The sequence below is a fragment of the Anas platyrhynchos genome, chromosome 3 (genome assembly GCF_047663525.1).
Source record: "Anas platyrhynchos isolate ZD024472 breed Pekin duck chromosome 3, IASCAAS_PekinDuck_T2T, whole genome shotgun sequence".
Classification (NCBI taxonomy): Eukaryota; Metazoa; Chordata; class Aves; order Anseriformes; family Anatidae; genus Anas; species Anas platyrhynchos.
This window is the reverse complement of record NC_092589.1, coordinates 54,849,417-54,865,448: the sequence shown is the minus strand read 5'-3', so window position 1 is coordinate 54,865,448 and position 16,032 is coordinate 54,849,417. Positions and strand designations below refer to the sequence as shown.

At 37.2% G+C, this 16,032-nt stretch overlaps 1 protein-coding gene across 3 annotated transcripts in view; it reads left to right on the top strand.

The window, feature by feature from the left end:
* Nucleotides 1–15,152, top strand: part of RGS17 (regulator of G protein signaling 17) — a 77,783-nt gene extending 62,631 nt beyond the window's left edge. For 2 of the 3 annotated variants that reach the window (XM_027454378.3, XM_027454377.3), the window contains exons 3-5: nt 3,428–3,517; nt 7,278–7,512; nt 10,046–15,152. In XM_027454378.3, coding sequence (XP_027310179.1) covers nt 3,428–3,517; nt 7,278–7,512; nt 10,046–10,234 — 514 coding nt within the window. In that variant the 3' untranslated portion in view covers nt 10,235–15,152. The remainder of the gene's footprint in view (nt 1–3,427; nt 3,518–7,277; nt 7,513–10,045) is intronic. The other variant, XM_027454379.3, reaches the window with a different exon arrangement.
* Nucleotides 15,153–16,032: the final 880 nt, after the last annotated feature.

The following is a 16,032-nucleotide window of genomic DNA, read 5'->3' as shown; positions in this document are numbered from 1 at the left end:
AGCAACATCAAGGTCAAGTACTTGGGCTTACTGAAGTACTTATACTTATTTATACTTATAAATAAAGTCAGCACAAATATGGGTAGAACAAATCTTCCAAAAGAACAGAAAACAAAACACTGCTTGTGCTTTGCACTGAACTCTTCCATTAGGCAGCCCAAACTCTCTCTTTTTAATCCTTTAGTAGTTTTGTTGCAGTTTTATTATAGATAATTTATGTCCCTACATTTTAAAGATCTCTGTTGGTTGGTACCATAGATGTTAATTTCTATCTCCTTAGAACACCTCTCTTTTATTTAACTACTTTTTTTTTTTTTTTTTTTTTTAATAAGGCTTTTCAGCAATTTCCTTTTTCTGAGAGCCTTAAATATGTAAGGCCATTTGTTGATCTTTATCCTGTAGCTTTTATTTAGTTTAGTTTTATACTAAATAATTCTTCTGCCATAATCAGCTAGTTTCCATGATGGAGTAGTATATGAAGGATATGCTTGAATTCCACAGAGAAATGTGAGCAGATAGGGTATTTTCAAATGAAGATAGCAACTTAGCAAATAACAATGTAGTGTTGTCATTTTGATGTAAAAGGTAGCAGTCTGTTATTGTGATCAGTGTTATTTAAAGGCTGCTTTTAAATTAGTTTTACAGTCACAAATGTGTAAATATTTAATTTTTTTTTTCTAACTTAACATGAAACAGTTCCTTGACTGAAAACAGACATGTCTGAATTGAATGTACTTCTGTATAAAAAGAATGGTTTCTTTCACAGGAAAAACATAGCAAAAATAATGTATCCGATGTAACTCCAGTCTTGACAGATGTATATAAATCAAAGTTGAAATGTAGGGCTAGTTGTTGTCGCTAGAAACATAATGTAGAATCTGTGCCAAGATATATTATAAATTTAGCACAGTTTTGAATACAATACCCAAACTTGAGAAATTGTTCCAACCACATCTAGCACCTCTTTTAGAGTCCTCCCTGTTTTGCAGTGATGACTAACTTCAGCCACTGAACTTCAGCTATGACTGCTGAAATGAAGGTATCAGGGCCAAGTGTGCCCTTTGCACTATCACACTGGTATAAATACCAGAAACTGTACGTTGCATTCTTGGCCCACAACCCAAACTTTTACCAACATGTAGTCTTGCAGAAAATTAAAATGTATAGGGCCTATCCATTACTCCTCTGATAAAAAAAAAAAAAAAGGGCATTGAGGTCAACATGGATTTCTTGTCCATTTCTCTATTTCTCTTTCTCATTCCCTACTCACTACTTGTATTCCCCTTTCATCAGCCCATATTGGTTTTCTGAAGTTTAGCAGAGACTTTGCATGAGCACAACCACCAATATCTGACCCCAGACAACAAATTAAATTAGCAGGGCAGATTAGCTGCTCTCAGATGAGTCACCTTCCACTTCCAGTAAGACTCTGCATCCAAACCTTGTAATAAGCCCACTGTCCAATAAGTAAATTATCTCAGTATGGTTTAGCTGCTGCTCATGTGATGGAGGAAAGAAAAGGGCAGCCTTTGTTAGAAGGATTCAGGTGAACACCCTGCTGCATTCCCAGCTGACACTGTTTTCTGCTTCTGCTGTGTCATGCCCCCATGGCCCCCATGGTTCAGTTCTCTGAACCCAGAGGAGAGCACAAATGAATGCTGTTCTAGTGAAGGACTGAAGAGGAGGAGGGAGAGCAGCTTTGTGCCTCTCCTGCTTCTCCTTTGCCGTCACTTTGTGCTCCAACCAGATGCAAAGTAAACCCTAAGCAGTTACATGTGCAGACTTAAAGATTACAAGACAGAAAGTGCATGGTCCCTTTTTTTCTCCTTCTATATATGGAACTCCCATTGGTTTTCATGGGTGTTCCCTCTATAGACTGACAAGCAACAGGTCAGAGGAGATGGAAAGGCTTTTTACCTGCCAACCCCAGAGTTCAGGATGTGTTGTTTCTCCTGCAGCAGTTGATGACACCATAACACCTTAGCAGCACTGGAGCTGCATTCCTACGCTGTAACAGGGGAAGCAGGACCAAGGGCCTGAACTAAGGTCTTGGCAGGTAAGTGGAGGAGCAACCAGCATCAAACAGCTTTGTTTGAGAGTGTATGTCTTTGTAATGTTTAAGTCTTAATATGTGCTCTGCTTTACATGCAAGTTTAAACTGCCAATTTTCAGAAGAGTAGTTGAGATCCCCTATTCACTCTACCAAATGCTTGAAAACATGTTGATGAAACTCATCAATGCAGAAGGGCTAGGAAGAAAGGCTATTTGTGCTAAAAATGTCTCAAAGTTGGGATTTCTTCTTAGAACTGAGTGGAAGTTACTACGATTAGTGGGGGAGGGAGACACTTATGCTATCAACATATATTTGCATACCTCCACTTGGAATGATTGAGAACATCATTGTACAATGAATACTAAATTCAAAATATGAACTTTGTTGGGACTAGGGCGGGGGAATTTTTTGCTTGGTTGCTTGTTTTCCCTCAGTTGAATATGCAGGAAACACACAGTGAAGGGAAATTTCCATTTTCTATGTTTCACTTCATAAGCTTAATTATTGGAACCAGGTTTCTAATATGAATACTGATGTTATTTCAAAATTCACTTTATTTCAGAAGTTATCAGGGACTTTGTTTTTGCTGGCAGTACCATGGTCCAGAACACTCATAGAGAGCACACACAGGGGAAGCCACTACTACTGAACCAAATCCAATTAAAAAGACATTTACAGAATAGTGATGCAAGTTACCAGCTTGAAAGAAAAATCAAAAATAAAAAATCAAATAATAATGATAATAAATACAATTTAACTAGATCTTTACCTAAAGGAAGTTTTTATTTTCATTGCTTCTAGTAATATGACTTTAATGGAGGCCTTTCTGTTCAGAGGTCAGTGACTTTAACTTTTTGGAATGAAAAAGAAATTTGGGTTAGAGGAGGAAATCATAAGCAGCAGCCACATGCTAAGATCTGTTTCTAAGCCATCTACTGCCACTATATCCTGGAGAAAAATGGGGATGTTCGTAAAGAATGAACAACCATCCAAAGCTGCTGGGGCACCAATACCTGATCAATGATTCAGATATTCTTATCCTCCTTATCCTTATTGTTACTAATATTATCCAAAATTTCCCAAGAGAAATCACTCCAACAGTGACCTCTAAGTTTTTGTCTGTCTTTCAGCTTGTAAATAAATAAATAAAAATCACATATGTTAATACCAACTGTTAATTAACATTCATCATTATTACAGGGAAAAAAAATGTTATAAAAAAATTTCTCTCCAAAATCTGAGTGTAAATTCTAGGGGCAAGAGTGAAAAATGAGATTTTACATACATCTATATCTTTTGAAAGTTTGCATTTCTGTAGTCATTGTTTTAAATTAACTTTCTCTAGACAAAATAAAGTGTTGTACTACATTGCAGCCTCACTGTTAGGAATGAAGATAGAGGAGACAATGCAGGAAGGCCAACACATACAACCAAAATGGAGAGCATCCAAGTCATAGAAGAATGGTAAGTTGGTCAAACTGTTGTCCAGTAAATGTTTTTTAATTTGACTGTAACTAATTTGTTTTGGTTTTGTAGGCTTCTGAAATATTCTTTTAATGACTTTTCCTCCTAAAATTTCTAGAAAAATGGAAGCAAAGTGAGGCCTGACATGAAATGCCAACAGAGACATTCAGGCTTACTTACAGTTTCACATTTGTCAGTAAAGAATGATGGGAAGAAATGGGAGGTGCAAGAATGGTTCCATGGATCTATGGGACTCTATAGGAAGTGTATGCTATTTGTGGGATCATTTTCTTCTGCTTACCCAGACAAGAAATAAAACTAACTTGGGCAAAAGTGTACTTTATAGTCAGATTTTTAACATGGCTACTTTTTGTAGAACAGCTTGGACTATGATTTCATCTGAATTAACCAAGGAAACACATACTCTGAAAGCTGGGCAAATATGCATTAAAAGTCTGAGCTTCTGTTTGTGTCTGAAGGTTGGACCTGTATTTATTCTGTTGGGAAATATGCTAAACTATCAGTGGTCTTGACTTCTCTAATCCCATAAAAAGTAAATTAAAACTTAACTCTAGAGAATATGATCGATTTTAAAAGCAATCCAATCATCTCAGGCTATCCATTGCTACTCACAGTCATTTTTGAGACGTCAAAATCAAAAAATTTCCACAAGTTATAAGTAGTATATACTTCTTTGTTGTTGTTCTTACTGACAAAGAACATCTAGTGAATTGATTTGACAGATTTTCTTTTAGGTTTATAGGAGTATGGTTTAACTATTTATTTCCTTCAGTTACATTATGCTGAGCACCCCAGAATTCAAGTTACTTACAAAGAACTTACAGGAGCTCTCCATCACAACATATCTATGGTACTTTGTGACATCTCCATCTAGGATTATATGTTTCATAGGGTTTAACACTCAGCCTTGTAGCTTTGTCATGCAAAGAAAGAACAGAGTTTAGTCAGGGAGCTCAGCCTGCATGGCTGAGATCCTGTGTTCTCAACATCATTGTCTGTGGTAGGCAGAGGACAGGAAGCCTGAGAGGTCTGTCAGAGGAATATTAACAGAAAGTAAGGGCGTGGCTTCACAAAACAAGGACGTGGTTAATTCAAAACTATGAATTAACAGCTCCTTGCCTTTTGGGAGAAAGAGGCTTGCCACCCATGCCATCTCTCTGCTCCCTCCTCTTTTGCCTCCAGTTCTCCCCCCCCCACAAACTACATTGAAGCTGGTATTCATCTGAGGTGCTTCAACTCAAGGAAAATGCACAGGGGTAGCAGGTAAAGAGATTACTTAGTTAAATATTAATTCCAAAATTTTTAATTCAGCTCAACCATGATATAAAAATGCATCCTACATAACTTAAGATCCTTCTGCAATCCAGTGGGGACAAGTAACTCCAGATCACACTCAGAGCACCTGAATTTAGCCCATGGCAAAACATATTTTTACATTCACTTGTAGTGAAACTTATGTCAGATAACATCCATCAGCTAAGGTTAGTATCTTGGTTTGTCTGAACTTGTATAATTCACAGGACAAGGTACTCTGTGAATCAAACTTCATTGCATGAGCTTGTTAGGTTTAAAAAAAAAAAAAAAGGATCTCAGTAGCCTTTTAAGAGACTAGTCTAACTCATTAAGATTCTGATTCACAACTTCATTTATTCATGAATTCATTTACTCACAAATTCACCAGCTTTGCAAGTTCATCAACTCATGCATGACTTAGCAAAATAGTTACTTGGCTGATGGGGAGGGTGCTCACCTTTCCTGCCTCTTCCTAGGCACATCCTAGTTTCCACAGTTCAGTTGCTGATAGATCCATTCATTTGAAAGGCTTGTTGGGTAAACTGTCATGTTTATACCTCTTTCAGTCTACATCACCCACTAAATTAGTGGATTCTGCAGAAACTGCCAGACAGTTGCTGTTGCAAAAATGCAAGAGATGAGAGCCAAAGGTCACAATGGCTGCAGGATGGCCCTTGTCTCATTCTGTCTATTGTGTCCCCCACACATGATGCTTCCTTTTTAACTTAATGGTGCTTCTCCCACCATACATCAGGCCTTAGGATGTGCTGTATGTTAGGGCTACATCTGAGCAGGAGATGAGTGAATATCCAGAAGTTCAAATATTCCATATAAGTATCAACCTTTTATTTCCTGGGAACAGGGAACATTCAGACACTGCCTCACTGCAGTGTATTGGTTGGTTTCAATGTCTACTAAATTCAAGGCTTCAAAAAGGGAGTTGTTCTTCTATTTCCCAATATCACGATGAGTTATTTAGACAGAAATGAGCCTTAGTTTATCAAACTGGAGATTCTGTACATAAATCTTTCCTTAAACTGATGTAGTGGTATAGTACAAGAGTATTCTTTACAAATCTCCTCAGGAAACTAGCATTTTGGAGAAGGAACAGGAAAGCAGTTTTTTAACGAAATGACATACAATATAGTGGAGAAAAAATATCTTTATAAGCAAAACCTTATCAAAATGGTCTTATTCTGTACTTTTCTTCATATTGTTTTTACTTCCAAGTGTAGTAAAGATGCTTTCCAAACACAAGTTGCTTGCCAGCTCCATCTACTTCAACAGGTTTGCTTCAGTCTCCTCAGAGAGAGGATTTTTTAACTTTAAATCTGTATGTTTATAATTTTTGCTTCAGATTGCAACTATTTTGCTGGATAGTCAATGTTGAACACTTTCTCATTTATTAGATCTTAACTACCATGAATAGCTTCCTGTCATCCAGTCTGCCTTGCATACAGACTAGGAGTTGACAAACGGACTTGAAATCTTATGGACAAATGTCACTTATTGTGCAACATGATTGCACAGACACTGTTAACAACGTCCAGTAAAATTAACAACATCCAGTAAAACTCTTGCGTTGTATCCTATCAGGAAGGGGAGGATGAGCGCTCAGAGCTAAGTGTGAAACCACATTTTAATTGTTTTTAAGTAACTTGGAGTATGACCTTCTCAGGCTGTTGATTTGTACATTAGTGGATTAGTGACCCGAATTAGTCTTCTGTTCACTTATCCCATGCATCCGCTCTGCAAATAGCTTCTTTCAGAAAATGGGAATGGGGATTTTTTCCCATTTCTTCTCTCTTCAATTTTGCCAGAAACATTCATCACATCCCATGCCAATAGATCATCATTCAGGTCAATAGCACCAAACAGAGAGAAGCTTAGCAACCCTTAGGTACAAGCACAGAGAAATATGCTAATTTAAAAGCTCTCTGAATTACTATTTTGTTGGGGCTCATTAGTATGCTCTTGGCTGCCAAGAGCCTTTTGTTTTTCTTGTCCTTGCTGAACCAAATCGTGTGGCAGGCAGTGATTGGCCAAACCCTATCAGAAGCAGGCAGGGACATCAGGTGTCTTCCAAGCCCATCATGAAAAAGAACCTATTGTCAGCTGCCTCAATTCACATCTCCTTTAAATGCAGAAGCAGAAATTCAGTCCTGTTGCTGGAATTTTCTTTGAGTCTGATAGTGAACAATACCAGTAGAAACTTTGCAGAAAGCCAAGTGCACATCTCTTAATATTAAACATAGTTTAGTGGGCTATTGAGATAATGAATGCACAAGTGAAGAGTGAACGAAATTCTCTTGTCACTGCTGAAGCCTTGTTGCTTCCAGTTTTCACTCTGGACTAAAGTGCAATTGAAAGGAGAATTTTGGATGAATGTATGAAAACACTGTTACAAAAATAGAAGCATATTTGTAATGATACTTTGCTTTTGCAGCCAAAACCCTACTGCAGATGAAATTTTGTCTTGGGCTCAGAATTTTGACAAGATGATGAAAACACCAGCTGGGAGGAACCTTTTTAGAGAGTTTCTTCGAACAGAGTATAGTGAAGAGAACCTGCTTTTCTGGCTTGCATGTGAAGATCTAAAGAAGGAACAGAACAAGAAAGTTATTGAAGAAAAAGCAAGACTTATTTATGAAGATTACATTTCTATACTTTCACCAAAAGAGGTAAAGCTGTAAATGTTAGATTTGCATTTTCTGATGTTCCAGAGCAGATATGCTATACCCTGGGTTGCCAGAGGGAGGGTCAGAAAGTCTGCCTCATCTGTCAGATGAGAGCAATACTTATTATGGAAGTTTAGATCATGAAAGCAAGGGATAGAACAAGTGCTGACAGGTGCTGAGCCATTTACCATCACTGGCCACAACTCCTCAAAGCTCTCCATATGAGAGGAATAAAAGGGAAATTCCAGAAGCAGAAGGATGAGAAATGAGAATACTACTTTAACAATGCAGTATGTCTGCCAAAAACAAGAAATACATCATAGAAATGGATTTATGGAGAAACAGCACCAAAATTTTCAGTATCATATGACAAATAAAATACTCAATATTTAACAGGAAACAAATCAGTCATGAAACAGATTCACAGTTTGTGTCTTGTACAACATAAAGGAATTGAAATCATAATCAGAACAGATTTATCTGCTGCAACATCTGGCCGGGAAAAAAAAAGTAAAACTTGTTCTGGTTATTCCTATGTGGGATCAACTAGTCTAAGTTGATCTCTAAGGAGTGAGATCACATATTTTCTCTAATGAAAGGTATGATAACATCTAGGAAATTATATATAACTTCCTCCGATACTCAAACTGAAATGATCTTCACCTGAAGTTGAGTAAAAGCATCCCCTATCAAATCACAGTTTGGAATAATAAATAAATATACAGGCATTGTAGAAGAATTTCTTAGGCCATGTCGTGTACCTTTAGCAACTCTGCCTTGTCTTACATCTGACTTTCTCTTCAAAGGCATTATGCTAATTTATGCTCACTTGTGGACTTGGCTTGCTACATTTTACCTTTTAGTAATAAATTGAAAATTCATTACTATGAAGGGAGCGACCAGCCATTTATAACTCCATTCCCTTCTCTTGTGATACCATGTGTGTTTTGGCTTTGGAATGAGACAACTACCAGTATAGCAAGCAAATAATCTGCATTCCTGATCATATATATGTGTCTCTAGTACACATATATGTACTACTAAACACTCAGTTTTCTTTCTAAGCCACCATGAACCAGCAGATACAATTTAAACACTAAAGTAGTTTTGCTTGACTTAAGGTTTAAAAAAAAACTGCTCACAAACTTCATCCTCTGCATGTGTGAGGATGTCATCATCCCAATTGCTACTTATTTGCTCCATGAGGCAAATAAGAAGAGTTTGCAATGCTTTAGATCAGTATAGGAGCTTTAAAGTTCTTGTTCATCACAGCATCTCCTTCCAGATGAAACCTTTTGACATAGGAACTGAAAGGAGGACTTTGACATAGGAACTTGCTCAGTGATGAAGTTATTGAGGCAGAAAGTCCTAGTGTACTAAACAAATATCTTGTGTACATCTGTTTACCAAGGAGATAACTTTAATAATTGCAACTACTCTTGCCATCTGGCTCTAGTGAGTCACAGAAAAACTACAATGTGAATTAACAGATTCCTAATTAATTTTTGTTTCACTCTATAACTGCAATTAACTTTTACAATATTCAATGGCAAAATGACACCACCATTCTGCCAAATTTGAGCTTTTTTGTCCCAGCCCTTTTATTTGGTAATGAGGAGTCAATTAGCTAGCTGCATAAACTGGTCTTGCTAAAATAAGTGCCTGTGTGTGCACATGTGTGTGTGTCATGCGGGGAGCAATTGCTTCAATCTTAGCATGTCATTTCCATGCTACAGATAGGCACTGGTCTAGGATTTAAAATTATTTTAATAAACTCCTAAGACAAGGCTGCAACACTGCTGCTCAGAACTACATAAGCTATACCCCCACATGCTGTTGTGTCTCAAAGCATTTAATCAGAGTAACCCCTCCAGCTTGTTAAGCTTGGCCACATAGCCCAGCGTGCCTGCCCGTATGTCAGTTAGGCACCAAAGTCAATCTAAAAAATACCTGGGTGAGAAATTGCCTGGAAGACAATGTGTCACCTTCAGAAGCTAAAGCTGAAGCTCCCTAACAACTTCAATATGGTCACATGATACCCCGAAAGTATAAATTGCCAGATATTAACAGGTCTTGAAGAGAAAAATGAATCAGAATAGGAAATGTTGAATGGGAAATTTCTAAAGATCCAACCACAAATTATAAAAGAAAAAAAAAAAAAAAGCCTTTGTGAGAAATATTTCTAAATATGTAAAAAGATAAAACATTTTAAGATATAATAACATATTTTGGGAGATCCAGGTTACTACAGAGCTTTATTTAGCAGCACTGTATTCTGTTAAAGAGAGGAATTTAATTTTACAGCTCTTAATATGGGTGAAAAGAACAGGTCAGAACCAAAATTGAGTTAGTTGTCTGACTTTGTAGTTGTGTGTGGTCATTTTAGAATGATGGCTGTGAAAGACAAACAGCATAACTTGAATAAACTATGAAACTGATAACCTCTGGCTGTTCTGTGCAGCCCTATGCAATGATGAGATGTATACGTCCTTTCCAGCGTTATTGTTTAATATCAGTCTATTCTCATCTTCTTCAGGTTAGTCTTGATTCCCGGGTGAGAGAAGTGATCAACAGAAACTTGCTGGATCCCAGTCCTCATATGTATGAAGATGCCCAACTCCAGATATACACCCTAATGCACAGAGACTCTTTTCCAAGGTTTTTGAACTCTCAAATTTATAAGTCTCTTGTTGAAAGTATTACAGGCTCTACTTCTGAAACTTAGTTTTAATTTTCAAATAAAATTACTTGATTTTTTTTTGGGTGGGCGGGATGGAAGAAAAGTAGTTTAATAACATCTGGAGCTGGGTTCCTGGAGAACTACAGTTTAGCTCTACTCAGGCTACTGTGAAGAAACAAATACATATTATGGTCTATGTCTACATTTTTACCAAGGTCCTCCTTGCTTGAGATGGCATGGGAGGGGAACAATGGATTTGCCAAAATACATTTGTTTCACACTCCTTTCACCCAACTGCAGTCAAGATTGCAATGATGTATTTGTAGTTTTATGAACAGTCTCCTTGTGTATCCTCACACTGCATGTGCAAGGTAAAACTGCTTCACTTACCACTTAGTTGTTGCAATATTTAATCCAATAACATAAATTATATCTGTATTTAAGAACTTTTTTGTGCAATACAGTCTAATGGTACATAGAAACAACTGCAGCAAACCAGAAAGAGGCTTGCATTTTTTAACATCACTAACTGAAAAAAGCCAATTTTTAAGGTGTAGCATTACTCAATATGCTCTACTGAGTACAATACACTGACTTTTTGAAGCCAATATTTCTGTACAGACAAAAAAAAAAAAAAAAAAAAAAAAAAGAGCTATTTATCACTGTTTATTTAAAATTAATTCAAGCGGAGGATTCCTCTGGTTGTTCACTGCCAAAACTGTGGCATTTTCATTACAGAGTTTGCAATGTCAAAAAGAAAGAGAAAAAAAAAAAGCACAAACCACTTAAAGGGATCCGTATCTGGGTGACACAATCTATGCGCTGATATTGTTTAATTGTTAAAAGAACAAAGATTTTCAATGTACATTTCAGATGTCAGATACTGTAATTGATTTATTAAAGACTGGCTATCCAGTTCTAACACTGTTGTATAATGTTATGTACTTCAGAAAAGAAGAAAAAAAAAAGAAAAAGAAAATCAAACAAAATCTTGATAATTTAGTTTTTTGAATAAAGAAATTTAATAAAAGACTGCCTACATGTAGCATTTTAGAGCATTTTAGAACATTTTGATGAATTGCATCTGTCCTGTAAGATTTTTTTTGAGAGCTAAATCCAGTCAAAGAAATGTTTTTAAACAAAGTAATGTTTTACAAGGTGGCGGGTTAAAGAAGATTTATCTTAACTTCTAGCCTCATTGAGTTTGAGTACTCCTTGAAAACAAGGGGTTTGGAGAGTGATATTAAACCAAACTTCAAGGGCTCCTAAATCTGCAGTCCTTAGCCAGGCAAAATGCCTACCAAAACTCAGTGGGTGTCTTTCCTGGGTAAAGAATCCTGTAGTAAGCCCTAAATCAGAGCTAAGGCAGCACAGTACTCAATCACTTTGCTGCTATGGTGTTTTTAATAGATGTTTGCTTGGCCTTTTTATCAAAAAATGTCCAATTTTAGGATGCATTTTGATGTTTAAAGAGACAGTGACTTGGAACTTAAAAATCCCAACATCTTCATACCTACCTTATACATGACAAATGAGCATTAGCATCCCTCACAAACTGCTAATAATATACCATGAGATTGCTTTGAATGCTTGTTAAATATATATATATGCATGTGTGTTTGTATATATATATTTAACACTGACAACTCTGGTCTTGTACTAAGACTTAAGAGGCAAAGTTCTTCTCACTTTCCTAGGACTAAACACAGCATAACCCTATTGCTTTTGATGGGACTGAAAGGTTTTACAGTTGTGTAACTGAGTGGAATCTGGCCCCAACAAACTTGGCTCCAACCAGCAAGCTGCTTCTTGCAGGCAGCCCCTGGTGCCAGCTCTTGATGAAGCCGCTGCTACCGAGGCTGCTCTGGCTCTATACAGTAGCTGGTAGGATGCAGGTCTTAGTATATTTCCTGGGGCTTTTTTTTTTTTTTCCTTTATTTTACTACCTCTTTCTCTCTCTCTCTCTTTTTTTTTTTTTTTTTTTTTTTTTTAATTTATTGAACATGCTTCAAATAGCAAATCTGGGGAATTTTTTAATCATTCTTTTTACTTGAAACCTATGTGCTTTTTTTGGATATATATGAACAATTTAACAAACTGTTTCTTAAACTCATTTGGTTTTGTAATTTATATAGAATTCAGGAGATGATTAAAAGGGCTATTCTCTATTCCCTATGCAAATATTTTAACTGTTGTAGTGTTTGACAAAATGGGATCTAAAAAAAATCTGCAAAGTGGAAAACAAATCTGTTTACAGTGGCGTTGCTGACTATCCTACCATATTCAGCACTTTTAAATATTGTTATTTATGAAAATGTAGTTTAAAATGCAAGACAAAATATTTATAAATGTTTCTTTTAATAAATAACTGTTTTGTCTGAAAGTGTTATTGTGTTATGACAACTTTATTCATGTTGGTTAGCTACTTACCATTATGAATAAAATATTCAATTATTATACTGATAGAATAATAGCTACGATGTTTACAAATCCTGAGGGAGGGGGGAAGTCAGTGAGAAAGGACTGCCTCCTTCTACTGTGAAATGCTGTTAGAAAAAAATGATTTTTTCTGGCTTCTTTTCTTAACTGGAATTTAACTATGGTCCTACATATGTCTAGTATCATTTGATTACAGTTGTATTTACTGTGGTACTAAACATATACAGCATCATATATGTATATATTTATACAGTGTAATTTCAAGTTTGTTGGTGTTTGAGGCACAAAACATTTAGTTCACACATCTAAACAATGTGTAAGAGACAAAACTGCATGCAAAAGTCTTTACAAATGTAGACTTGAATATTCTTAATGTTACTATTTGATGGTGACCTGCTAGTCATAACCTATCTTTATAAGATACTTCACATAGGTAGAAGTTCTTGTCAGCACAGACAAGTCATCCTTTCAAGGACATTTTTAAAGTTAACCATGTTGGCCCCAAAATATTATATTGATTTATAGCAAAGGATTCCAAAACCTGTATTTGGAAACTGTTTCATTATTTTGATAAATATTACACCAATCTTCAGTGTAATACTGCAATGAAATCATGCTCAAATTTTCTTGTCTTAAATCCTCTAGTTGGAGGGATTTGTAAATTGACCATAACTTGTATGAAGTTTCTTTCTTGGAGCAAATGCTCATATTAAAATGATTAATAGACATTTCATCTACTAGTTTGGATTTCCCAAAATTTTCTGAAAATAATGGATATAGTCCAAATGGACAACAAATCGTGCCATAACATGATCTCATTGCCTGTCATACAGTTCTTTGAACACAAAATGTAAAACAGTCAAGTTATTAAACTGATTTACTGTGCATGCAGTGTACAATACACTTTGAAAGACTGCCTAAATACACTTATTCTATAGCCTGGAATAAAATACGTATGTATTTACCTTGTATTTCAGTTTTTCATGAGAATGTATATAGCAAGCGCACTACAGAAAGCGAGTTATGTTTTTTCTCATTTTTTCCTGGTGTTTAATCTTTTCTGTCAAACAGAATCTAATACCAAATAGCCACAAATAAGCACTTGGTTACACTCCTGAGACCCTTAGGTTTTGAAGAAACTCAGTCTATGTTGCATTACGCATGTGTTCAACTTAGCCATTTGCAGTGAAATTTCAAGTAACTGAGCTAAAAATAGTTTGGGACACCCAGGATAAAACAAAAACACAGATAAGTTCAAGCTTGAAGGCAAATATGGTATGGAGGAGAGTGAAGGTATGATGGAGAAAAGAGAAGTCATTGACAGAGGTGACTGCAGTGCCCGTCAGCCAGCTCAGCCCAGGCAGCATCCCCTGGAAGTGTGGCCGTATGGCGTCCAGTGCCCCTGGCGGTACACAGCGTGCCCGTGCACCTGCGGAATCCACTTGAGCCATCGCAGGATCACCGAGAGCTGAAATCACACTTAAGCTAATAATACCCTCTCTTAAATTACAAGTGTGCAACACGTCTGCTAGTTTGTGGTCTAAACCAACAATATATGGCAGACCCACCCTATAACTAAGCAGGTTTGAACAGTCACTTGATGCCAGACTCACTCCCCTTAGCATCAGATGCGAACATAAGGAGCATTTGAGCACAGAAATAGAATCTAAAAGAGGTAGGAAGCTCATTCTGTGAGAGCAGCTTGCTGGACTGACCACACTATGAGCCTGCTAAGGAACAGGTAGTTTCCATATCCAGTGAGTGTTGCAAAACCCATTTAGCATATATATTGCACGGTGCTGACTCAAAACCAAAGCTCATACAAGAAAGCCTCTTAACTTCAGCGGCTCCCTGCACCACCAGGAGTAAGGGTCACAGGTATACAATGCCAGTGAGCCTGCTCCTGACAGCCTTAACACAGTCTGCAGCAGCCTGAATCCTCATCAAATTCAACAAAGCAAAGAGCTGTGGCTGCACATACATGGCTGCAATGTCTGCCCCAAGCTGATTGGAACCAAGTCTAACTACCAACTTCAAAATGGGATTTTTCTCAACCCATTGAATTGCTATTTCTGGAGATACCCAAAAGCAGCACTTGACAGCAGCCTAGGACGTGGCTGCAGTGACAAACTCCCAGCCCTGTCCACCTCTGTCATGAGCACACACTGCAGTGACAGAACTTCAGCCCCATTCACCTTGGTCCTCAATACTTCTGCCAGAAGATGTGACCTTTGCGGGATGAAAGGACAATGCGATCATGGTGCCAACATCAGCTGAAAAAAGAACTGACACGAACATTGTCTGCACTTTTGGGAAACAATTACCTTAACGCCATGCCAAAAGCCAGATTTTACCCCTGCCTTTATCCATAAACTATCACTCTCTGGAAATCCATCCTTCCAATTTAAAACAGAAATACAATAAAGGTGATTCAAAGGCTGACAATCAGTCATTTACTCACTAAACCTTTTTTCTTTTTTTTTAATTCCCAGAAGCTTTACATTAAATCACTTGTTATTCTGAATTTCCCAAGCTCTGTGTACTTCTTTTACAACCAGTGATCTCTACAGCAGTTAAAACTCTCATGATTTCTTTCATTGTTCTCAGAACACCAACGTGTTTGGTGTATGAAAGGGTATAAATTCAATCATTTTTATTTTCACCCCTCTGAAAAAAAGGCGTACAGGGAATGTCACAGGCTGGTGGCAGTGAGCATAAGGGAAGCTGTCAGTAAGAAAGGTTCATGACCAGCAGTCCAGGCTATTTATTTATGCCAGGCTAGCTACAAACACTGCACATCCTCCACAGAGGTCTTCAAGTGTAATTTTACTTATAACATATTGTTACAGCATAATTTGTCAGAGCCTTACTCAAAAGCAGTGCATTTGCATCACAGGAAAACACTTTTATCCTACCATTTATTTTAATGTTTGATATTCCAAATCACAAGTGTTCATGTTGTCTATATTGCTTTGGGATGCCTGCAGTGGAACAAGACTTCAGGCTTTTATTTCTGACTACTGGAACCACTTGGGCACGCAAGCACTGCCCTTACTTTTGATATTGCACCACTGGTATTATCTCATGAAGATAACAATTTGCTGATTTATCATGTTGAAGTTGCTGTTATTCCATCAGTGTAACTTAGCTGTAAAGTCTGATTGCCTCCTTCTGTTAAGACATGAGCAGGAACAAGAGAATGGCAAAGACCTGACTTCGATCCCTTCAGTTACTGTAATATAAACCGCCTAATAAACTTTTATGGATAGTTGCACATTTTTATAATAAAGTATATTCTTCAAACCATGCTCTGACTTTAGCTAAGGCTCTCATTGATGGCATTACCCAAACCAAGGTCCCCGCGGGCAGGCAGCCCAGCCCCAGCCCCAGCCCCAGCCCCAGCC